Source organism: Bidens hawaiensis, unplaced genomic scaffold (genome assembly GCF_021521415.1).
Source record: "Bidens hawaiensis isolate Kalapana, Puna unplaced genomic scaffold, B.hawaiensis_p1.1 tig00007048_1, whole genome shotgun sequence".
In the NCBI taxonomy this organism is placed as follows: domain Eukaryota; kingdom Viridiplantae; phylum Streptophyta; class Magnoliopsida; order Asterales; family Asteraceae; genus Bidens; species Bidens hawaiensis.
The window spans coordinates 531581-556643 of record NW_027491484.1 but is presented as its reverse complement, the minus strand read 5'-3'; the positions used below and the strand labels follow the sequence as shown (position 1 = coordinate 556643).

Below are 25063 nucleotides of genomic sequence, written 5' to 3'. Positions count from 1 at the left end.
TGTGTTTGAACGGGAAACATTAAACTGATACATACTTAAACGGAAACAGGCTCAACGAAATTATCAATTTTTTTAAAGTTCAAATCAAATAAAACCAAAACAAAGTTTATAGCTTAAAGCAAATAGAAACAATTAATTTTTTTTTGTTTTTAATATGTTAAAATTTCAAATGACCAAATGCCCTTAAGCTAATTGGCTAAATTAACATAGTTATCATTTTAAAACTAACGCCCTGCTTGCGGTGCGCACATATAATGTATATATGTGTGAACCCTTGGGTGGGCAAAAGTAAAATTGCACTAATTTTGACGTTATTTTACTAATCACGTGAAAATAACGTTAAAAGTGGCGGAAGGTTAATCAGGCATCATGTGGTGGCGTTGATAGCCGAAAGACAAGGGCACATGCACCAATCAGCCGGTGTCCCGATGATTGAGTGTTATGTGTCTTATGTCCAAGGCTTGATTCAAAACTACTATCGAGCCGGGGGTCTCACCGGAAGCAGCCTCTCTATCCCTATGGGATAGAGGTAAGGCTGTCTACATCTTACCCTCCTCAGACCCTACCATAGCATTGCTATTGGTGGGATATACTGAGTACGATGATGATGATGATGATGATCATTTTAAAACTAAGATAAAAGAGAAAATGATAGATAGAAAGTAAACATATAATTTTAAATATAGAGACGTTATCCAAAAGTTTAATTAAAGCAGAGGGCCATTTGTGTGTTATTAGGGCAAGATATATGATTAATCCATTAATGGCCTGAATCACAAAGAAGGTCCTTGATCTTTAAATTATTAAATATAAAATACACATTTGTCAAAACAAATTTATTTACTATATGCAACACCCACCCTTCACTATAAAACACCCTTCTTGTGTCTCTAAATTCTAAGTACAAATTCTACTTTGCAAAACAAGAAGTTGATATGGAAAATTTGAAGATAGAAGAACCAATAAACAAGGTTGGAGATAAATATCGATCATTTCTCCATGAAGAAGCTGAAAACACCCATTGGAGACATGGTGGTCCTCCCATCTACGATGCCGTTAACCAACTCTTCGAACAAGGGCGAACTAAGGTGAATTAGACATGTTACCATGATGTTTCTAATCATTTATCACTAAATAGATGTGTGAATTCTTGTTTTTAGTATCTGATTTTCTTTTGACTAGAGAAACAAAAATAATACTCTGTAATCTGGTTATAGGTATGGGAAAAAGGGTCGTTAGAAGACACGGTTCAAAATGCAATAAAATCATGGGAGATGGAGCTTAGCCATAAGACTCGTATACAAGACTTCAAAACCATCAATCCTGAGAAATTCAAGCTTATGGTCAATGGTAAACCTGTTTTCTGAATTTTTCTTGCAGTTTACGCAAAAGTAAACGACAATTTACTTTTTAACTTTTTTTTTGTCTTTATCCGGCTTATGGGTGTATGAAAATTATGACCCTTTGTATGACGATTTAGATATATAACAACTCAATCATAAATATGAAAGGTCACCTCATATAGTACAAGGTACATAAAAAATGAACGGGTTAATGTACAAAATACAAAATTAATTCAATTTTCTTTTTATGGATTTTGAAATTATAATTTTTTTTTTATTTTATTAAATCTATTATAAGTACAACTATTATGCTAAAGGGCACACAAATTACACTCCGGCTAATATTTATTTAGTTTATTCAAACATTGGAGACGCAAATTATCAAAGTGACTATAAATTCCTTCATCAGATATCAGGTGTATATTTTAAAATTAATCCATACTAAAATGTAATTTGTATGTTTGAATTCAACTTACATGGTAGGTTTACTTATATGTTGAACTCGCAAACTTGTGTGGTAAAAAGGGCTGGTCTCTTACGGTCGTGTTAACTCATCATATTCATGGATTTACCTGTTTATTTTTACATAACTTATTTAAAAAGTACTTTATGAAATTACATTGTTGGGCATTTCATATCAAAAGTTGTTTAGAATATCATTATGTGATGCATTAAGTGTTTAATCGTAATTATATAATTGTATAATAAATATTTGTGTATGTATTTGTAACTAGAGTGGTGACATGCAAAAAGAACAAACAAAAAAACTATCAAGTCAATTGAGATTTGCATGTATCAACTCGTAAGTCGTAAGTATGTGATTGGTTTCGTGGCTTCTATGTCTTGGCGAAGGTTAGTTTAGGCCTGGGGAGCTCTTTTTTTTCACAGTAGTGTAAATTTATTATTATTTTTTTTCATCTGAAAATTTGAGCCTGTCCACCCTTACATTTTGTTCAAAATTTGCCACTGTAAACAATCATATTTTTAAAAATTGTGTCTTCTTTATGTACCATTATAGTTTTAAGAATTACGTTGGGTAAGTAGAAATGACTTATTTAACACCATAAGGCTTAACGTAGTAGGCGGCAAATCCAGGTGACAAGGGGCGATTTTGGGGGTGAACACCGCCCCCCGGGAGATTTTAGGGCGATAAGGGGTGGGGGCGATGGGTTTTTCTCGCCGTGCATGTTTGTATGCTTTGTCCGTTTATATTATCATTATATACATGTGTGTGATATATATATATATATATATATATATATATATATATATATATATATATATATATATATATATACGGAGCTACAACACCATTACATCCCAAAAACAAAAACCAGCTGACTAGGCGCCACATGACGTAAAACGTCCCAATTTTTAGCTCAACCACTACAGATAGTCTAATATGGATGATATATCGACAACCAAAACCAATCCAGATACGCCATTAAAGATGTCATATACATCAAATAATTATTATGAATATGAATTATGGATTTTGTCAATGCTATTCAGTTATTCAAAGATATTAAATTTCTTTTATTATATCATGTTGAATTTGAATCATATGTTTCGAGTATTTTTCAGTTACAACCTAAAATATATGTGCAATGGTTAAGACTTGAGTTTTTAAGGACTTAAGTTTGAAAACTGACTGATTAAGAGATTTTTTAAAAGTAATGTAGTTCCTTACTTATGGTTTTTTTTATAAGTCAGACTTAAAATATCAAAATAGATATTGACGGTTGTCATCTCGTCTCAAAAAGTCTCACTGGGATACTGGGATGGTTTCGAACGCTACTAAAAAATCTAAAATATCTTAGTTTTGGCTGGTCCTGTCATTAACTACCCATTAGTTGAATAGGTAGCACACAAAATAGGGGGGCAATAACTATTTTCAAGCCTAATTTTAACAAAACAACTCTTTAAATATAAAATTACTCGAGTAGTTAATTAATTTTTGTAACTTTAAAAATAACCAATAAAAAATAAGATGTTTCATCCTTTTTGTTACATTACATGAGAGACTATACTTGAACTTTACCGGGCTGGTTCCAAATTTCCAATAAGCTTTATACCGATTTGGGTCTATTTGAATAAATGAATAAAAACTATTTCATACATAAATTATTCAAATTGATTCGAGATTCATGAATAAAACTCTAAATTTGGTTTGAATAATGACCCGATACGACTAATGGGAGTTTGTTATTAGAATCCCAGTTGGTATGAATTTCGGATGTTTAGTATCAAATTCGAATAACTGATACGATAGAAATAAATTGCAACTGTTACACTAAAGGGTTTAATTTTTATTTTTTATCGGTTTATATTACAAATTCTAGTTAAAAGTAACATGCAAATAATATAAGTTTTTATCAAAATCAGGAAGGGAGGGCTTATCAGCAGAGGAAACACTTAAGGTGGGGAGTTACAACGCATTACTGAAGAGTACGCTTCCAGAAGAGTACAAGTACTACAAAGCAGAGGAAGAGACCTTTGAATCATCTCACGACGTCTTCCGATCGGCATTTCCACGTGGATTTGCATGGGAGGTTATAAGTGTCCATTCTGGGCCTCCGGTGATAACCTACAAATTCCGGCATTGGGGTTACTTTGAAGGTCCATTCAAAGGCCATGCTCCGACTAGCGAATTGGTTGATTTCTATGGCATGGGGATCCTCAAGGTACTATTGTCTTCCGGGTTGAGATGTGTTCATCTTGAATTCGAGTTATTCGAATTTTAAAATTTTAAAGTTGAATTTAAATTTGCCTAGATTCGAATAAACCGATTTTAATATTATTACACTATTTTATTTTTTATAACATAATTACTTTAGTTCAAAACTATAATTGGTCTAGTTATTTGTATGTTTAGTATGATAGTTTTATTTGTACTGGATCCCACCCCGAAATATATAGGGTGAGGTTACTGTACAATAACTGATTAACGTATGATAGGTACGTGACACGCTCAAAGGCAAAAAGGCAAAAACAAAAACGCTCAAAAGCAAAAGTGTACTAAAATGCTCAACCAAGAACTAAAATACTCAGCCAAAAACCTAAAACGCTAAAAAAACGATTAACGATCCAAAACTGTTTATTTCGGTGAACCAATGATTAATTGGATATGTATTGACGATTTCGAGATCTTGTGTTGTAATTTCATGGATCGATTTCATAAATATAAATATTTTTGTACCTAAGGTACGTTAAGCAGTTATTGTATTTATCTTCTCTCTCTCTCTATATATTTATATAAAGAGAGAGATAATGTATGTTGGTGTGGAATTGATTTTCAAGTTATTCGAGTTTGATTCAGATAATGAACGCCTCGATGTTTAAAATCAGTTGCAAATGAAGTTAATCTCGATTTTGAAATTAAAACAAGACTGTTTTGTGGATGAAATTGAAGGTTGATGAGTTCTTGAGAGCGGAAGATGTTGAGATCTATTACGATCCAGCAGATTTGATCTCAAAGCTGATCAAGGGACCATTGATCTCCAAACAACAAAACGATGACGTGGAGAGTTCTTCAGCAAACACCAGCAGTTGCTCGTTCAATAAGCAAGTGTGATATCAAGTATGTGATTTTCTAGTTTGTGTTAATTCTGAATATGAAATAAGTAACTTCGATCTTAGTTAATAATTATTTGTACATTATTTGTATTAAGGGTGTATATTAGGTATTTCGGTGTAAAATATAACTATAAAAATAAAAAACATATATGTATAAATTTTTTTATTTGTGTTAGAAATATCAACCCTACCTTCAAATCGACTTACATAATCTAGTCGATACACAAATTATACTATGCTTTCTACCTCGGAGTCTTCGATTGGTTTGCGTATCTTTTTTTGCAATTTTCCAGATTTTATTTTTGCAATTTTTCGTAATTTAAAAATTATTTTTCTCAATGTTTAAAAAAATATTTTGCAATGTCAAACTATTTAAAAATAAAAAAATTACATAATCTGCTATTTAGGTAAAATATCTATGATTAAACACAAAGGAAACTTTAGTGATCTGATTAGAACAATTCAAACTTGGTTAGTATTCTATAGGGTAATCCATATATGTAATAACTAGTTTTTATTCCACGTGTTAAATGGTTATTTTACATTATTCGTTTTTATTATTTATATATTTTTTTGGATTATAATTTTATATATTGTAAGAAAGTTAATAACATATTTAAGATTTTAATTTTTTAATTTTTTTTAAATGCCAAATATATTATAAAACCAAAGAGAATCACTTACAAGAGGCAAGTAGCCAACAAACAAAGAAAAATAAACCGAAAGAACTAAAGAACAATACAACAGAGGCAAGCAACGACCCACTATAATGGGAAGTTAACGAAATTGAACCTACACTACTTCTCCCAATCTAAGCTTTGCCTTTTACTCCTTTGTTTAACCCATAAGAAAGACGTCGATTTGATCTCAAATACCATCTTAGACATTGAGAAGGAGATGTTGTTAAAAATTCTATTATTCCTCGACAACCATATCATCCAACATGTTGTTGCCAAAATACACTGAACCGCCAAACAAGTTTCATTGCACTTGATGATTTTAGTTGGAAATTCCATGATTTCTTCAACTGACTCAAAATTCGTTCGCCTAGGAAGCTTCACCCAATCAAAGATAATTGCCCAAATATTATTGAAGCCTCTACAATGTATAAATAAATGTTGTGTGGTCTCCAGAACTGAACCACATACTGCACAACACAAATCCCCCACATTAATACCCCTTGTGCTTAAAGCATGTTTGGTAGCAATACGATCTATCAATAGGCGCCATATAAAACAGTTAATTTTAATGGGTAACCACTTGAGCCAGAAGGTATAGTTTTGTACTTGTTGATTCGCATTATCAAGTTCCCACTGCAGCGATTATAAATAATATCTTTTAAAAAATCAAATAGTATGTCTCTATTTTATAAAATTTTCATATTAAATATTTGATGAGATAATTTTTTTATTTAATAAGATGTTATAACCCGTTTAAAGGATATCTAAATTTGGTGAGACTCATACCCGTGAATTCTGGTCAAATACATAAGAATCATCCATTTATAAATAAAACAATCTGGTAGTTTGTAAAAAGATTTCGTTTATATATATTTAAGATAATATTGTAACATATTTTGAAGTCAAACATTACTAGTTTTCACACGGGATAAATTACGATATCTTTATGGGCAAGTGAGCAAGCTTCTTATATATTTATTTTTTAATTAGCCTTGTGTATACCCATGCAATTACGCCCAACCCAATATTTTCATACCCGGACCAGACATTAATAAGCCTTGATTACACTCGTTTGAATTCAATGTGTCAATTTACAACGTATTTTCAATATATAGCATTTAGCCATCACCACTTTGGTGGGATGGTAAAGGCTTTGGCCTTTGGGTGAGAGGTCCAGGGTTCGATTCCTGGCATTGGCGGTATAATGTAAATAGTAGGAGGAAAGCTTGAATGTTCAAAAAAAAAAAATATATAGCATTTATGTTTCATCTAAAATAGCATCAATAGGGTTTGGCTGATTGGCTAATAAGACACTTGCTAAGTGGTCATCTCAGTATGTGCTTGGGTTTGATTCTCGGCCTTGGTTTCACTTTTAATTTAACATAAATAAGGGGTCTAGCCGGTTAAACCGGCGGTTCACCGGGTCCGTTCAGACCGTTGGCCGGGTTTTAGAAACCGGTTAAATGCTATGAACCGGACCCGGTAAGAACCGGGTCCGTTCAGACCGTTGGCCCGGTTTTTAGAAACCGGTTAAAATAGCATCAATAGGGTTTGGCTGATTGGCTAATAAGACACTTGCTAAGTGGTCATCTCAGTATGTGCTTGGGTTCGATTCTCGGCCTTGGTTTCACTTTTAATTTAACAGAAATAAGGGGTCACTTTTAATTTAACAGAAATAAGGGGTCTAGCCGGTTAAACCGGCGGTTCACCGGGTCCGTTCAGACCGTTGGCCGGGTTTTTAGAAACCGGTTAAATGCTATGAACCGGACCCGGTAAGAACCGGGTCCGTTCAGACCGTTGGCCCGGTTTTTAGAAACCGGTTAAAATAGCATCAATAGGGTTTGGCTGATTGGCTAATAAGACACTTGCTAAGTGGTCATCTCAGTATGTGCTTGGGTTCGATTCTCGGCCTTGGTTTCACTTTTAATTTAACAGAAATAAGGGGTCTAGCCGGTTAAACCGGCGGTTCACCGGGTCCGTTCAGACCGTTGGCCGGGTTTTTAGAAACCGGTTAAATGCTATGAACCGGACCGGTATTCTTACCGGGTCGTTTCAAAACATTGGTCAAACCTACAAAAATAACCTGCCCTCGTGTACTTTCAAAATAACTGTCCATCTTTATATTGTGTTTCGTTCTTCTCATGTAACAGCAAAACGATTGTCAAGTAGCAGCCAGCAGTATAGTTTTCCGGGGGGCGCCTAAGACAAACTCTAAAGCGAGCATAAGCACGGTTAAGACATCTTTGTCTGACCAAAGTGAGGGCAACGAGGCTCTCCAGTTTAGGAGTGTGGTGGCCTAAACAAAAAAAAAAAAAAAAGTCGTCGTTTTAACAAAAATGTATCTCACCTCTCAACACTATAATGATCTAAACAATTCTACAAAACATCAAGATGATACAAATAACTTTGAACTTGAAGCTCCATGCATTGATACCACATATACATGAGTTTGTACAAAACGCGTGTTCCGTTCATGTCAATGTTTTAAAAACCAAACGAGCCATCATACCGATTTTGTTCAAATACTATGGGTTGTCAAAACTTGAACTTAGCCGGTTTTTAATTTTCGGTTACAATACCAAAATGCCGGGTTGGTTTGAACCGATTTCAAGAATATATATACATATTTCGATTTTCTTTTAAATATATTTCAGATTAAATACCTTGTCCACATTCATCCTTAAGGGCCAATGTTAACATTTCTGTGCAGAACTCATCTTCTGAATCAATCCATAATGCCTGCTCGAAATTAAAAAAAAAAAACACGGTTTATACGATCTTAATTATTCGTACAGATAATAACTGGACTGGCTTACCTTATGATAGTATGTAATTGCATCTGTATAGTTATCCTGTCAAAAGAAAATACAAAACCAACCATAATAAAACTTTCAAAATAGAAAATAAAAAAATTGAAGTGTTTTTGTTTTCATCATGAGATACTCGAGATTGACTCGCTAAAAGCTCAAATTGAGGCGAGCACAAGCCTAAATATAAGCTTGTTTAATGAACGAGCCAGAGTTCCACTTACCAAGCTCGAGCTGGCTCGCTAAACAAGTATACTATATAAATAAAATCTATTTAATATAAACCTATATATTATTATTATATAAAAATTATGATAAAACAGAAAAATAATATATATTTTGTTATATCTATAAATTATGATTCAAAAATATAAAAATTAGACATGTATATAAAATAATTAATAAATAACAAATGAGCCGAACTCTAGCTTTAGAAACTAGAACTCAAACGAAACAAGCCGAGCTCGAGCCTAGTCGAGTTTGGCTCGGCTCGTTTACAGCACTATTAAGTATTAATTATTAAATATAGCTATTTAGAAGGTTTTATGTATTTTCTTACATGATAATGGACTTTCGACCCGTTTGACCCACACGGCCCATTAAGTTAAGCTTTTAGTCAAACTCAACCAACCCATTAGATATAAAAACAACACAAAACCGACCTGTTCGTATATAAACGAGTCAACATTTCCACCTTTAGCCACAAAGTCAAAGTCAACGTCAAAGTTACCTGCAGGTGATATGTGTATGCCAAGCCAGCATACGTTCCTATGCTTCTTGTCGATAACTTAAGGGCCTTTTCGTAATATGTGATTGCTTCAGTATACCTCCTGATACAGAACAATATAAAAAATGGCACAAAGGTTAAATTAGTCAATAACCATAAACTCTAAACTTTAATGTAAAAAAAAGTATTATACGTACTTCAGTTTTCTTAAAGCATGAGCAAGATTAACCACAGTTGATTCCCACGTCTCACTTAACGGTTTCGGTATATGAGCCAACGTCTTCTCAAACCACCATACTGCTTTATTATAACTACAAAATTTCACATTGTGTTTATAACAATTTTCAGTATTAAGGGTAAAAAAGTAAATAAAAAACAACAAAAAAAATGATAATTACTCTTCCATGTTATAAGCAACGGTTCCGAGTTCATTATATACAAGTGGATCAGAAGGGCATATTGCCATTGCCTGCATAAAAAACTGAAATAATTTGAAGATCAAGATTTATAGGTTTAGTCAATAGTAATTAGTATAAAAAATGGATGATGTCATGATATTGTTATTAGCACCTGATTAGCAAGTTTGAAGCTGTGGGTTCGCACGTTCTCCATCCCGATATACAAAGTAGGCAAGTGACACCTGGGACAAGAAACATAAAGATTTAGTCTATAACAGAAAATAATAAATTGTGACATTGTGACTTGAGACTGAAAAGAATTTAAAAAGAGGTTTTATTACCCGGGAAATAAACGAGCAGCAGTACGATAAGCCGACATTGCTTGATCACCTTCTTTTTTGGCTGAATGAGCATTCTCGAACCCTATCCAACCAGGAGCAAATGTTCCATCCAAAGTAGTTGCTTTGCTGTCATATATTCCAAAAAAATCAGTAATTTTTAACCAGTTACAAATAAGTTGGGTGATAATCCAATCCAAATAAAATATTCATCTAGATATAATCCAACTAGGCATGTAAATGAACCGAACGTTCAGTCAACAGTTCGTGAACCATTCACCGGAAAGTTCGTTTATTTAATCAACGATGACCAAACAAAATTTGTTCATTTAGTTAAAAGAACGAACACGGACACACATCCCTTTAGTTCATTTATCGTTCGCGAAAGCTCGTTTATGTTCATTTAAATTCGCTAATCTTTGTTCATTAGTTTACGTTTTTTTAAAGTTTGTTCGTTAATACATTCACTTTAAACTTTTTGTCCCATTACAACTTAGTTTAATTTAGTAACATTTTAGGCCCAACACATTGTTCTTCACATTCCTTTTAACTAGTTTTAGCTTGGCTATGCTCGTTCATCTATGTATAGTAATATTCGTCCATCTAGGTTCGCGAACTGTCCGTGTATCTATACTATATATAATACACCAAACAAGGGTAAATTAAGACACTTGATTTTAAGAGTTTTACAAATGCTACATGTGTTAGTAAGGGTAAACTTGTCTTTTAAACACAATTCATTCAACTTACAAGTTTAGCCCCTCATATTTAACCATATTATGTTTTTAATTTAAATTTTAAGCTAACTTCTCACTCATGATTTTTTTAACGACTATAACATTTTCATACGTTAATACTTTTATAAAAAATTTACACCATAAAAACGAGCATTTTATTTTCTTTAAATTGAATATGATATTGTTATAATTTTTTTTCAATTTAAATTAATTAATACGTTATGTACGGGCGTTCAGTTTCGGTTTTGATGGTTTTTAAGTTAGACTTGTAAGCCCAACCGTTAGTACCGGATTTTTGTCGTCCAAAACCAAACTAAACCATTGAAAGTTGAAACCGAATCGTTACCAACGGTCTGGTTCAAGTTTGGTTTCACAGTTTAAACTTTAATAATAAATTTTGTTTAAAATGATTATTAATTTAACTGTACCATCAATTATAACTAAACATCAACATAATATGATAGTATGATACTTAAGATGATCATAAATAAAGAATGATAATTTTAGCCACATAAATTGTAAACATTAATGAAAGACCTAGGACGCGAAATAATAACAACAAAGATTACAAAAAAATAAAAAAAAAATCATACTGCAATTAGGTTAATTTAAGGTTGTAATATCCAAGTTATTTGTATTGTAAAAATTATGGTCAATTACATTTTAACTATATCTAATATATATAGCAAAACATATCTAATAATGAATAATAAAAAAAAAATAAAATGCATTCAACATTTACAATATGGTCTGGTTTCATATGGCGAACCAACCGTTCACTACGTTTTGAAAACTTTGAAACAACCAACTAACCATAAGTAAAAAAAAGGAGCTAAACCAATGATCGGTTTAAACAATTTCAAGGTTTTAACCGAACCATAAACACTCATATTTGTTACGTGATTAACATGGTATGCGTTCAAACACCCGCTGCATCGCGCGGGCACCTGTCTAGTACTGTTAAGTGTTAACGTACACACATAAACGAACAAGAAAACCCCGTTCATTTAACTGTTCGTGTCCAATTTGTTCGGTTAATGATAAACAGACAAACACAAACATGATCCGTTCGTGTTCGGTCGGGTTGTTTCCAACCCTAAATTCAACTGTATATTACCTGAAATAACGACGTGACTGGTCATACTTCTTGATACAATAATAATAGCAACCGACAGCAAACCAGGATAACGCCCTTAAAAGAAAGCAAATAATAAAATAAGCAACATTTAAAACAAAAACAATATATGCAAAATTTATAAAGTAGAGCTTGAAAAAAAACTAAACATATTAATAAACACTTTCTTACTTTTGAGGATAATCTTTGTCTAAGTTGCAAGCCATAAGATAAAGTTCATTAGAGTGTCCAAGCTCCATAGCTGCTGCTATATGAACCATGGTACTTTTAATATGAAATGGATCCTTTTCAAGCAATCTGAAATAATTTTAAAAAAAGTTGCTTCAAAACATTAAGTTAATATTATTATAACTTTTAAATCAGAAAGTGATATGACTTACGATGAAGTCAATTCAAAGCATTTTTTATATTCGCCACATTGATGATAGTATTCGGCTTTGCAAGCCAAAAGATCTGTGTTGTTTTTTAGGGTGCAAATCATGGACTTGTTTGATGGTGCTGTGTTAATATCTTTGTTCTCGAGTTTGTTGAATTTCTCTTCTACGACACTTGCTTTACCATACTGAACATATATTAAGAATAATATATTAATTAAGTGAAATCGCATTATAATTAGCTTAAACTATCACAAGCATTTTGAATTTAAAGATACCTTTTTTATTAAACATGAATAGAATGAAGACAGCCAGCCATCTTCTTGAGCAAACCGCAGAGAGGAAAGAAGACTTTTCTCTGAAAATGAATGACAAGTTAAACAATTTAGTCATGCAAAATTATACAAACGAATGTTTAGATGCAAACAGTGTTGACTAGCAAAAAAAAGGTCAAATGGGATGAGAAATAATCTGAGATTGAGTGCAAATGAATTACCTTCTTCATATGTTAGCATGTGTTTCTCAATAAGACATTCCAAAGCCTGAAACAAAAAAAACACAAAAAAGGCGAGCAAAGAAATAAATTATTATAAAATAGTGATGAGGATCAATTATATAAGTATAAACAGAAAATGATAACAAGCTGATGAAAACAATTACAAATTGTTATACTGACCTCATAGCATAAAGGATCAGCTTTAATAGCAGCCATGTACCTGAGCCGTCATAAGCACAATATTCTAATTAGGAGTGTAGACTTTGAATATATACAAAAACTCCATATCATAACAAAAGTTACAAAACAACATGCTTGTGCATCAAAAATTTAAATTTTCAGATTTTTGCGACTTTCTGCATGATTGTGGTGCAATCATAAAAGACAGAAGCAATTAAAGGAAGCAAGAACATGGCTTTATCTACATTGTATTCTTAAGAAGTTAAATATACATTGCATAGTTGAAACTAACCACTGTTTCGCCTGCAAACGATTCTCCATAGCTTCATACGCCCTGCCTCTCAGAAAACATATTGCCGACGATATCTGAATACAGTAGGTGCATTAGCTCACAGCATACGAAACAATCAATACCATTTTTTGACTAACAAACCATAATCTGAGTTACCGCCACAGACATAATTAAAAATCTAATAAGTATGTAATATGTAAACTTTATCATCTATTCACAATACACCACTTTGCAAAACCATATAAGAAAGTAAATAGAGTAAACTGCAAAAAACAAAATAATAAATAAAAAATGCTCACTTTAATTTCATGATCTTCGGTGTCTTTATCGAGATATATGACATTAGAATACTTGGTATCACTAAAATTCCCATGCTCATCCATATTAGCTTCTCCGAGCATTTGCAGACACTGATCCCACTCCTTTAGTTCCTCCTGATCAAGAACATTCCGAACATTCGTTACAAACCAGTCAACCATTATCAAATAACCACATCCATAACAGAAGCACTGGCATAAATAGGCTATGCTCTATGTCTTGGTTGGAATATAAATTCCATATGTTTGCATCCATTACTAAATGTTCTAGGCCAAATCTTCATTTTGAAGTCCGAAAATAACAAACTAAAACAATAAAGCAAAACAGATTACTGTTATCTAGGGGTGACCAGGTGTGCATGAGGCAAAATAAACCGATCCGAAACCAAAAAAACTAACGCTTTGGTTTTATGTACATTGTGTAAACCGAACTTATGATTCGATTTTGGTTCCATATGTAATAGAAATTAAAAAATGAACCAAATTATAGATTTTCATTTTTTATTTTAAATAATTTATAAGATTTTTACAAATAAGCAACTCAAAACATTTTAGCCCAAATGCATAATAAGCAACTAAAACGGTGCCCACGCGATGAGGCGGGGAACATAAACACTGATAATCACGTAACATATTATTATTTTTAAATAAAATAAAAACTATAGCAATATTATACTCAAATTAAAGAGAATAAAAAGTTCACTTTTATGGTGTGATACTATAATTTATTTAGAAATAAGCGTATGAAAAAGTTATAACCATTTAAAATTCACGAGAAGTTGGTTTAAAACTCTTTAAAAGAGTTGTACCCTATGTTTTATAAGTTTTAAACTTTTAATTACTTAAACTCTTAAAATTATTTGAAATTACAATTTTGTCCTCCTTATATATATTACTAGTAGAGTGCCCGCGCGATGCGGCGGCGAACAATAGTTAAAGGTTGTTAACGAGCTAATATAATCCAAACCAGGGCTAGCTCAAACTGGACTCGGACTTCATTCCGAGTTGAATTGGCTAGGCACTTGAGATGGGATGCTTGACTGTTAGTGTATGATTTGTTGTCCACAGCTGATCGAATAAGTTAAGGGTAGTTTAGTCTTTATGTTTAATGTAATATGGCTCATTCGCTAGGCATGTTTAGCGAATGAGGTCCATTCATTATAGATTAAGCTCATTCGCTAAGGAATTTAGCAAATGAAGGCTCATTCGTTAATGTAATGTCCATTCGTTGAGGATGTTTAACGAATGGGAGGTCATTCTCTATGGGAAACCTTATTCGTTAGGTGTGTCTAACGAATGAGAGACCTCATTCATTAGTGATGATTAACGAATGAGGGTAACTTATAAATAGGCATTTCCTAATGAATATACGTAGATATCTATGCCATATTTATTCTCCGTGTAACGTTACCATGCCGAATTCTCTTTAGGCTTATCTTATGTAATGTATGAACAACAACATATATCAATAAAGCATTGTTAACGTAATTGTCTCGTGTACGTATCATGTTATGTGATTATATCTTGCAAGAGGACCATACGTTTTCTCATTGACTCAATTTGGCTCAACTTTACAATTTATTATCATAAATATCACACATATAACTTAATCATGTCGATGGATTAATTCTAAGACTTTACTTAACCAAAAAGTTGAGTACGTCAGTTGCTTGTTATAAGGACTGAACTTGTGTTTATAGAATATATAGTCTCTCCCATATTGTTTCTCCATTCATATGGACAGAGAAACAATAATAAATGTTTAACGTTAAACAAAAAGATAAATTATTTATAAGATTTCTAATGTGTTTTAACACTTGTATTTACTTAAACTATTGAACTTTATATGCATTTATATTTTCTCCTCCTTATACGAGAACCTAAATTAAGCATAATTCTTCAACTTTTAAAACATTGATAACTTTTCTCCACGACATTATTATATAAAAAACAACACCATAAAATCAAGCATTTAAAAAAATACATAAGTATTTTCTTTTCTAAAAAAAACAAACTACTTTTTTTTTGCTATACTATTTTTTTAAAGAAAACAAATAATTTTCTTTATACCTAGATGTGTTGTGCGTATAATAAGTGTGATTATAGTCATGCGTAATTATGAAAATATGTTGTGTAATTATCATAGAAGGTGTGCAATTGTCTTTCTTTATGCGTAATTATGTTCATGCAAAATTGCAACATATATTGCGTGATTATGTGCGTGTCAAAATGGGTTGGTGTTATTTTCAAACAGGTTAGAATTAGGTGGTGTTATTTTCCAACTGATCAAAATAGGTTGATATGGCACGCACAACCCGACGTTAGTAGGCACGTCAGGCTCGCTATGCGCGTCAACCAACATTGGAACGAACACAAACCCACATCTGTCGCACAAAGCAATATCAAACTTGTAATCAATGTCGATACACATGTAACGAAGGCACATCGACCACATAGTTGTTACAGGTACGAGCGTAACTTGACGAACATAAACACATAATGCATCATCGGATGCGTAACCAGATTCGGTACCTGGGTAACCCGCGCTTGAACGTATGAAATCTAAAGTCGCCACGTGTGTAACGCGGCATTTGACTCGTAACCGATGTCGGTACGCATGTAACCCGACATCAAACGCTTAACCAGTGTTGGTGTAACCCGACGATGTTAAACGCCTTGCCAGAACCCGGTTGTCTGTCGTAAATCGTATTCGTGTAACATGAGAATTTTTTAAAATTACAAAGTATAGCATCACTGTACTCAAATTAGCAAATTAAAGAGAGCAAAATTCTCGTTTTTATGGCGTAGTTTATTTTTTTAAATATTAACGTATGAAATAGTTATGATATTTTAAAAATCGTGAGGGGTAGTTGGTTTTACTTGAGGGGCTAAAAATATAATTATTGTTTAGATAGTAAAAGTTGATAAAAATTGAGGGGTCAAGATGTAAGTATTGATAGAAAGACATCTTTACCCTTAAAAAGAAGTTAAGACATGTATTAAGACTTGTAAACTTAGTAATATTTGTTGGACCTCTTAACTTTAAAGAGGTCCTTCACTCACTCTTTATATATAATAGAGATTAATTACATTTTTGTCCTCCTTATATATATTATCCATGAAATCACATCACAAGATCTTGAAATCGTCAGTACATATCCAATTAATCATTGGTTCATCGAAATAAACAGTTTTGGATCGTTAATCGATCATTTTTTTACTTTTCTTCACGAAAACCATTTTGAGTGTTTTAGTATTTTTGGTTGAGCGTTTTAGTATTTTTGCCTTTGAGCGTGATTCGCGTACCTTAAGGTAGTTAAGAATGATTGTACATTAACCTGACCCGTAATTAGTATACAAAGAATAAAATTATTTATATCTAACAAAATGATTAAAAATGATATCGACTCAAATTTATAATTTTGGCCATTTTTTTTGGGCCCAAACTTTCCAAACTCAAATGACAAATTAAAAATACCGAAACGTAACAAAATTAGGGCACGAATATTAAAACTAACGAGAGGTAACGGAAGCGAAGATCACGAAGGACAATGTGAGAAGCATTAAGAAGGTGGAAAGCACGGCGGTAATGTCGTCCGAGGAACAGAGCCTGTGCTTGCATGTAAATGTCTGCCAAGTGAATGCGGCGACCTTGTCCGCGAAGAATATAGCGGACGAGTAATCTCACGCAGTCTCTCACGAGTCCTCTCAACCGTTCGATTTCTTCTTCTTTCATTTTTTGGTTTTGAAAGGTTTTGGAAATGTTTTTAGTCAGGGGTTTTGTATTGATGAAGAAATGGGTATAGAAATTAGCGGGAGGTTGGTTTTTATTCTTTTATTATTTTTTTTATCCGGCGGGTTCGCCTGGTTTTATTACGGAGTCTGAATCCGAGAGATAAACGAGTTTTTTCAAGAACCCGGGTCTGGTCAATAAGAGTCAAGAACCGGGTTGGGTAATAATCGATTTCGGGTATGATCGGGTTTTTGACCGGGTTTGTCGTTTTTATCGGGGTTTGGCGGGTTGGGTCCGGTTCTAGACCAGGTAGATGTGGGGTTAGGTTAGTTTTGTTTGGTTATGGGGAGAGGGAAAAAGTGGGAAAAGGTCAATAACCGGGTGGATTAGGAATCAGTTTCGGTATGATCATGTTTTTGACAAGGTTTGTTGGGGTTTTTTATAGGATTTTGGTTGGGTTGGGTCCGGGTTTTTGATCAGGTAGAGGTGGAAGTGGAACTGACTCTGACGGGTTTGTATAAGTTTTGGGTCTGGTTTTGGGGAGAGGAAAAACGGGAGGTTGTTTTTTTTTTTTATTATTTATCAGGTAGGTGGGTTGGGTGGTTTTAATTAGGATGGAAAAGGAGGCCGAGCTCGAGCCCGATAAGGGTTATTTTGTTTGAGGATAACCGGTTTATAAACCGGGCCGAACTGACATGACCAGGCCGGTCTATCTTGCTTCTAAACCGATTTTGACCAGCTGTTGATCAAACCGGTTCAGTTTGGGTTTAAAACCAGTTTTGTACACCTCTACCTATGAGTATGACACCGTACGGATATAAAACCATGTATGAGACACAATTTTATAATCGAGACAAATAATAATCTTATTAATTCTAAAACGCTAAGATTATAGAATCATATAGTATATTGGGCTCATGAATCCAATTCTAAATTTCGTAATAATAATCGGTTATAAAATATTGGCCTCGTGGAAAAAGTATTGAGCCCATTTATCAGTTTGTAGCAACCTTTAGCCCAAATTTATGTTCTTTTGCGTCTTTTTCCCATATTAGAGGTCTGCACCAAATGCTTGTATGCTACGCATGCTTGATGGTACAAGAAAGATAAGTGACTGGTTATGTAATCCCTTAATTGTTGGTAACTATGTTACACTAAAGATAAGTGACTGGTTATGTTTCTTCTGGTGTTACATGAATCTTAAATTAATAAAATTTTAAGTATCGTTAATGTTGTGGCCTTGTGGATCACCAAAGTAGGCATGTATGAATATGTTTTAGGCTCAAACCTTTTATATTTCATAGAAACATCCAAACGATTTACAATGAAGTGGCAGGTAAGCGGGCAACAAGCTGCGCCGCAACCCCCTTTTGGATAGCAAACCCAATCCGGTTTGGGTTTCGGTAATTCGGTGTTTGGGTTTTAAAAATCGATCGTTTCAATATGTCTGGTTCTCCATTTTCATAATGTGTTCGATTTCATTTCTCTGATTTTGCTATTTAAACTAAAATTTTGGTAATTTTGTGTGGGCGAAACTTTTTAGTATAGTATTGAAAAAATTGGGAATGAAACTTTGTGCTTAAATATTTTTTTAATAATTAATTAATTATTACACATTAAGATACAAATGTTTTGGTCAAGGGTGTTGTAAACATTAAACATACCTTTTTTTCATCCATTTCTACAAAACATGCCCTATTTCTCAATATTTACATTAATACTATTTAGGCCTTTTTATAGTTTCTTTTGTCATTTTTTTATCTTTTAGTATCATCATTATATTTATAAAGCGTTTTTTTCCTATTTTTATTTAATATATTTTTTTCTATTTATTTTTTCATGTATATTTAAAATCCTTTAATAAAAACACATATTTTCTTACTTAGAAAAACGTTTTTTTACCTAAAAAATGTTATTTTTCTTGTTTTAATTTTTTTTTCCTATACTTGTTTTAATCTTTTTGGAGAGCTTTTTTTTTAATTAAGAGATAGCTTACATTCTTTTATAAAAAAGTAATATTCTTTTTTTAAATAAAAAGCTTACATAGCCAACTTGATAAACAAATTTGGCTCTTTTCTCATTTAACATTAATTTTATGTATCCAAACCTAACAAAAAAATCAAATTATTTTGAATACATTTTATAAAAATAAATAAATAAATAAATAAATAGCTAGAGAAAACATACAAATTTTTTTATGCATGTAAAAAAATAAAAAAACTTTTAATAAGATGTAAAAGAAATAAAATAATAAAATCAATAATAAAAATATATAAATAAAATTGTAAAACAAAAATAAAAACTTAATAATGTTTTATTTGATATTTTGAGAGAATTATAAAATAAAATAAGAGGGAATAATATATCAATTCAAATATTAAGGGAAAATGAAAGATTAGGGGGTGTATGGTTAGCAAGGGAGGGTGTATAGTCAATCCATTATCCCTTTTTTTTAGTTGCTTTCCAAAATAAAAAGTGGATTCTATAAAGTAAATAAAAAGCATTAAAATCCGTCTCACAAACAATATTTAATCGAGCTCTAAATCCTAAACCCTAAATCCTAAATAGTGTTTAGAAAAACAATTACATTTCAAACAAGCATGAACCTTACTGTCTCTTACATGTTTGGTTCCGTGTTTACAGTTTTGATTTGATTAATTCAGTTAGGTTTAAATTAGAACATAATCCAAACTAACTATTTTGAGTTAACTTTTATTAGCATGCACTCCTATAGTCCTATACCACAAGATAAATAATGTTTGTATTAAGGGTGTGCAACTTAATTTCCATAACCGTTAACCGAACCATAACCAAACCAACTTTAACCGATAATTGTCATAACCGATGAGTCGGTTTAATAAATTTTTAAAAACCGTCAAATACGGGTCGGTTTTGGTTAAATATAATTCAAAAACCACCATAACCGAACCGACCCATTTATTTAACCAACAATATGTTTGGGATTAACCTTCACTAACATATTGTTGGATTATATTATTTTGATGATTTTGGTTTTACGCTTGTTATAAAATTAAGTTGAATTTCATTGTTAAATTATATAATGCCATTCTCTTTGTTTGATAAATTGGTATTTATATTATGGATTATATATATACTTTGTTGTATTATGTCATATCGTTTTTTTATGTAATAATTTGTGCCAAACTTATAGGCGTAATTACATTGTTTTGGTTATGGTTAACCGACCCACTATAACCTTCAAAACCGATTAACTAAAACCGCCATAACGGGTTGGTTATGGTTATGATTATCCATTAACCAACATATCGGTTATCGTTATGGGTTTGGCTCAAATTCGTCCCAAACCGATCCATGCACACCCCTAGTTTGTATAAAGGAAAAGAAACTAATAATATAACAACAATAAAAGTAAGGGATGGGGTGTAAAATGTTCCTTGAGATGCGGCCGTCCCACATACAGTGAACGAGTACAAAATGTCACATTTACTATGCGTACTTCTTTCAATAAGATCAAATTTATTAAAAATATTTTTAAATTTTAAATCACTTTGTGTTTTAGAAATAATCAAATATTCAAAGCCATGATTGAAGGTTGATACCTTAGCTTGTTTGGCAGAGAAAGCACCATTGTAGCGGTCGCAACACGAAATAACACAAAAAGAAAGAAAAAAAACCTTGGTTTGCACAATATCAGGACGTGGTTCGTGGGACAGCGAAAACAAGTTAGAGTTTTTTGCTCAAACTTAATTAAAGCCTCCAAGTCAAAAAAAAATATTATATATAGATACATTAAAATGGGTAAAGTAAACTCAAAGTAATGTATTGGTGTTGTGGTAAGCTTGATTATTACTAAATTTTAGTTTACGAGTTCAAAACTTGTAAAAAAACAAATAAAAATAAATTCTTAACAATTGCTATAAAAAGGTCACAAAATTTTGTTTTGATTTAGGTCTCTACATTCATTGAGCCGGCTCTGCACAATATCCAACCTACATTTTACACATGGATTAAGTCGACTACATAATAGCCAACAAACACCTTAACTAGCTACGGAGGAGTTGGGGCTCTCGTGTAGCCAAAAGGTTGGTGAGTTGGCTCTCTCCCTAGCTGAGGTGGAGCGGACTCTTGTGTACTCGAATAGTTGGTAATCCGGCTCATTCTCAGCCATGATGGAGCTAGCTCCTTTATATCACGGAAGTTTATTATTCAGCTTTCCTGAATTCCTGTAACCGGATTATATCATGTGTAAGATGTTCCTTGATGATAGTTGTGTTTTGTGTTATGTATCGTCTACATGCATGGTTACCTTCTCCGGCTAATGAGCTAAAATTTGTCAACTTTTGATTGTGTTTTTTTGAATTTGATTATTTTTTTAAAACACAAAATCAATTACTAATTTATAAAAAAGTTTTGGTCAATTTGACTATAATGAAGATTTTCCCTAGTAATATTATCAAGATATCTTTGGGGAAAGTACTTTTGGTTATTATTGGAGAAATGATCCGTATATAATTAGGCAAAACCAATGGGCAGGTATTTATATTCCAAAAACTTTTGGTTTAGATGTAAATTCCTTTTAGTTTATCTCAACATAATTACTTGAAGACCATTCTCTTACTATTGATCTAGGCTCATAACTATATTTATAGTCCCCGTCGCGTAGCTCAGTTGGTTAAGGGGGCGTAAGACTTGGAACAATAACTATGTTTATATTGTCTTTTACATGGCTATTTTGGTAACCCATTGACATTTCGGTCACAATGTGACAATAACAATAGATAAACGACGCCGGTTCATAGAATGCAACTATGAAAGGTATCGCATCAAATCAAACATAAGACCTTACGTTATGCATGTAATGACTCTTCATGATGCTGGATGTATGCTTCGGTTACAAGTCATTCCATATGTATCCTTAATCTTAACTAACGATAACTAACTAGTAACAAATATATGCAATTCAAACAATTGAAACAAATTATAATATATTGATCTTAATAAAGATCTTTATTAGTTAGTCCTTGGTAGAAAAAACAAAGTAAGATGAGTGTTTGTTATGATTATTTAATGAAAAACTTGAAAGATTTGGCTTAAAAATAATTTATTTTAAGGGTCAAGTTATTCTACAAAGGGTAACAAAAATGAGAAGTACGAGAACCCATAAATAATTGAAATGTGTCAAGTAGGACCAAAAGAAAAAAGGATATAGAGGTAATTATACATATTTTCTCTCTCCACATGCAAAGCACATGTTAATACCCCCATCATTTTAGAACGTCTATAACTTTTCCGTATGATTTTTTTTTTTTTTAAATTCATCATAATAACAAGGTTTTTTTATCTTTAATATGAGTATGATTTTTGTTATATAAAAATTAAAACAAAAATCACGTCATTGTGTTTTTTCGCACACCATTGTGTCTTTTTTCGTCATTGTGTCTTTTCACACAACATTGTGTCTTTTCGCTTATCATTGTGTCTTTTTTCGCCATTGTGTCTTTTTTCGTCATTGTGTCTTTTCACACACAATTGTGTCTTTTCGCAATATATCTTTTCGCACACCATTGTGTCTTTTCGCTTATCATTGTGTCTTTTTTCGCCATTGTGTCTTTTCGCACACCATTGTGTCTTTTCGCATTGAAACTTTTCGCACACCATTGTGTCTTTTTTCGTCATTGAGTTTTTTTGCACACAATTGTGTCTTTTTTCGTCATTGTGCCTTTTCGCACACCATTGTACCTTTTCGATTATCATTGTGTCTTTTTTCGTCACTGTGTATTTTTTCGTCATTGTGTCTTTTCGCACATCATTGTGTCTTTTCGCATTGTATCTTTTCGCATACCATTGTGTCTTTTCTCTTATCATTGTGTCTTTTTTCGCCATTGTGTCTTTGTTCGTCATTGTTTCTTTTCGCACACTATTGTGTCTTTTCGCATAGTATCTTTTCGCACACCATTGTGTCTTTTCGTTTTTCATTGTGTCTTTTTTCGTCATTGTGTCTTTTCGCACACCATTGTGTCTTTTCGATTATCATTGTGTCTTTTTTCGCCACTGTGTATTTTTCCGTCATTGTGTCTTTTCGCTTATCATTGTGTCTTTTCGCACACCACTGTGTCTTTTCGTACACCATTGTGTCTTTTCGATTATCATGTGTCTTTTTTCGCCATTGTGTCTTTTCGCACACCATTGTGTCTTTTCGCTTATCATTGTTTCTTTTTTCATCATTGTGTCTTTTCGCACACCATTGTGTCTTTTCGCTTATCATTGTGTCTTTTTCGTCATTGTATATTTTCGCACACCATTGTGTCTTTTCGCTTATCAATATGTCTTTTTTCGTCATTGTGTTTTTTCGTACACCATCGTGTCTTTTCGCTTATCGTTGTGTCTTTTTTCGTCATTGTGTCTTTTCGCACACCATCGTGTCTTTTCGCTTATCGTTGTGTCTTTTTTCGTCATTGTGTCTTTTCGCACACCATCGTGTCTTTTCGCTTATCATTGTGTCTTTTTTCGCCATTGTGCCTTTTTTCGTCATTGTGTCTTTTCGCACACCATTGTGTCTTTTTGCTTATCATTTTGTCTTTTTTCGTCATTGTGTCTTTTTGCACATCATTGTGTCTTTTCGCACACCATTGTGTCTTTAACTTGAAACGTAAAACATAATGGTGAATACGTATAACACAATGACCTAAAACGTAAGAAACAATGATGAATACGTATAACACAATGACCTAAAACGTAGGACACAATGGTTAATATATATAACACAATGACTTGAAACGTAAAACGCAATGGAAACAACATATTACACAATGACACAATGAAAAACAAAAAAAACACAATTTAAAAACCCATTATTTTTTTTTTATTTTTATATAACAATATGATACTCATATTAAAGATAAAAAAAACGCTTATTATTATGGTGAATTTTAAAAAAAAAAAATAATGTCGTATGAAAAAGTTATGGACATTTTAAAATGATGGGGGAATTGACATGTGCCTTGCATGTGGAGAGAGAAAGTCAACAAAGATGAGTTATTACCTTCATACCCTTTCCATCAATTTTTATTTATTAAATTAATCTCAGTCATTCAAATCTAAGATCAATGGACTGGATTCCTTCTCACCCTTCTCATTTTTGTTATCCTTTGTATTTTAACTTTACCCTTATTTTAATGTCATATCCTTGTGTAACATCTAACTATACTATTAAAACAATAAGCTTTATGTCAAAATCCCCCCTTCCTATTGGTTGATTCTCATACTTTCCATTTATATTTAGGCCTTCTCTAATTTTCATCTTAATTAAATTAATCAAAAATATATTAAAATTAGATTCATCAATGCTATTAAAGTCTTATCTTTCATTTTCATTTTGAATATTTAAAATTGTCATTTATATAGGAACATTTCTACATATTTCTATTAAGTGACATTTCTAGGTACATTTCATTTTGAATATTTAAAATCGTAGCTATAGTTTCCAAAACCAAATATTCAAAATATCATTTTGAATATTTTATTGTTTTTAGTTGATTTTATTCACCACCTTTATTATTTTCTTAGATAGTATATAATATATAATCTAGATTATTATTTGATATTTCATCAATAGAAATGATTACGGATTTAATATAGAGATTACGTATAAAGTGAATATATATAGTATATAGAGATTACCGATATTAAATTTTGAATTTTTGTTAAAATATTATATTTATTTTAATTTAAATTTGTCAAATTCATAAAGTTGTAAATGTTTGTACCATTCATGTTAAATTTAGGAAATGATGACCGATTTGGTTAAGGAATTGTTTAATTACGGAAATTGTAAATTTAAATAAATTTTTGTATATTCTTTAAATGTAATTAATTTGTAAATTTGAATTAATGATTGTATAACTTACGGTGTCAATTTGAATGTAAATTTGAATTAATTAACAATGAT

General features: G+C 32.2%; 1 protein-coding gene and 1 pseudogene across 2 annotated transcripts; one reads left to right on the top strand and one right to left on the bottom strand.

Moving 5' to 3' along the window:
- Positions 1–849: 849 nt before the first annotated feature.
- Positions 850–5029, top strand: LOC143634345 (pathogen-related protein-like). Its single transcript, XM_077102456.1, has 4 exons — positions 850–1088; positions 1218–1350; positions 3729–4027; positions 4756–5029. Exons 1-4 carry the CDS (start codon positions 936–938, stop codon positions 4915–4917), a joined length of 747 nt encoding a protein of 248 aa, XP_076958571.1. The 5' UTR covers positions 850–935; the 3' UTR covers positions 4918–5029.
- Positions 5030–8009: 2980 nt separating this feature from the next.
- LOC143634344 (anaphase-promoting complex subunit 6-like) lies at positions 8010–17136 on the bottom strand (annotated as a pseudogene). Its single transcript, XR_013153837.1, has 16 exons — positions 16915–17136; positions 13383–13517; positions 13084–13157; positions 12792–12831; positions 12612–12657; positions 12394–12473; positions 12122–12303; positions 11913–12038; positions 11724–11798; positions 9873–9998; positions 9704–9773; positions 9532–9614; positions 9331–9444; positions 9137–9236; positions 8416–8451; positions 8010–8338 (listed from the first exon to the last, which is right to left on the bottom strand). The product of XR_013153837.1 is annotated as an anaphase-promoting complex subunit 6-like (transcript).
- Between the last annotated feature and the right edge of the window lie 7927 nt (positions 17137–25063).

What these genes read in the sequence shown, in the direction of transcription:
- LOC143634345 (XM_077102456.1), top strand. Translation starts at nt 936, where the DNA reads ATGGAAAATTTGAAGATAGAAGAACCAATAAACAAGGTTGGAGATAAA. An exon ending in TCGAACAAGGGCGAACTAAG is followed by an intron (nt 1,089 to 1,217) that starts GTGAATTAGACA and finishes ATCTGGTTATAG; the next exon opens with GTATGGGAAAAAGGGTCGTT. An exon ending in ATGGCATGGGGATCCTCAAG is followed by an intron (nt 4,028 to 4,755) that starts GTACTATTGTCT and finishes ATGAAATTGAAG; the next exon opens with GTTGATGAGTTCTTGAGAGC.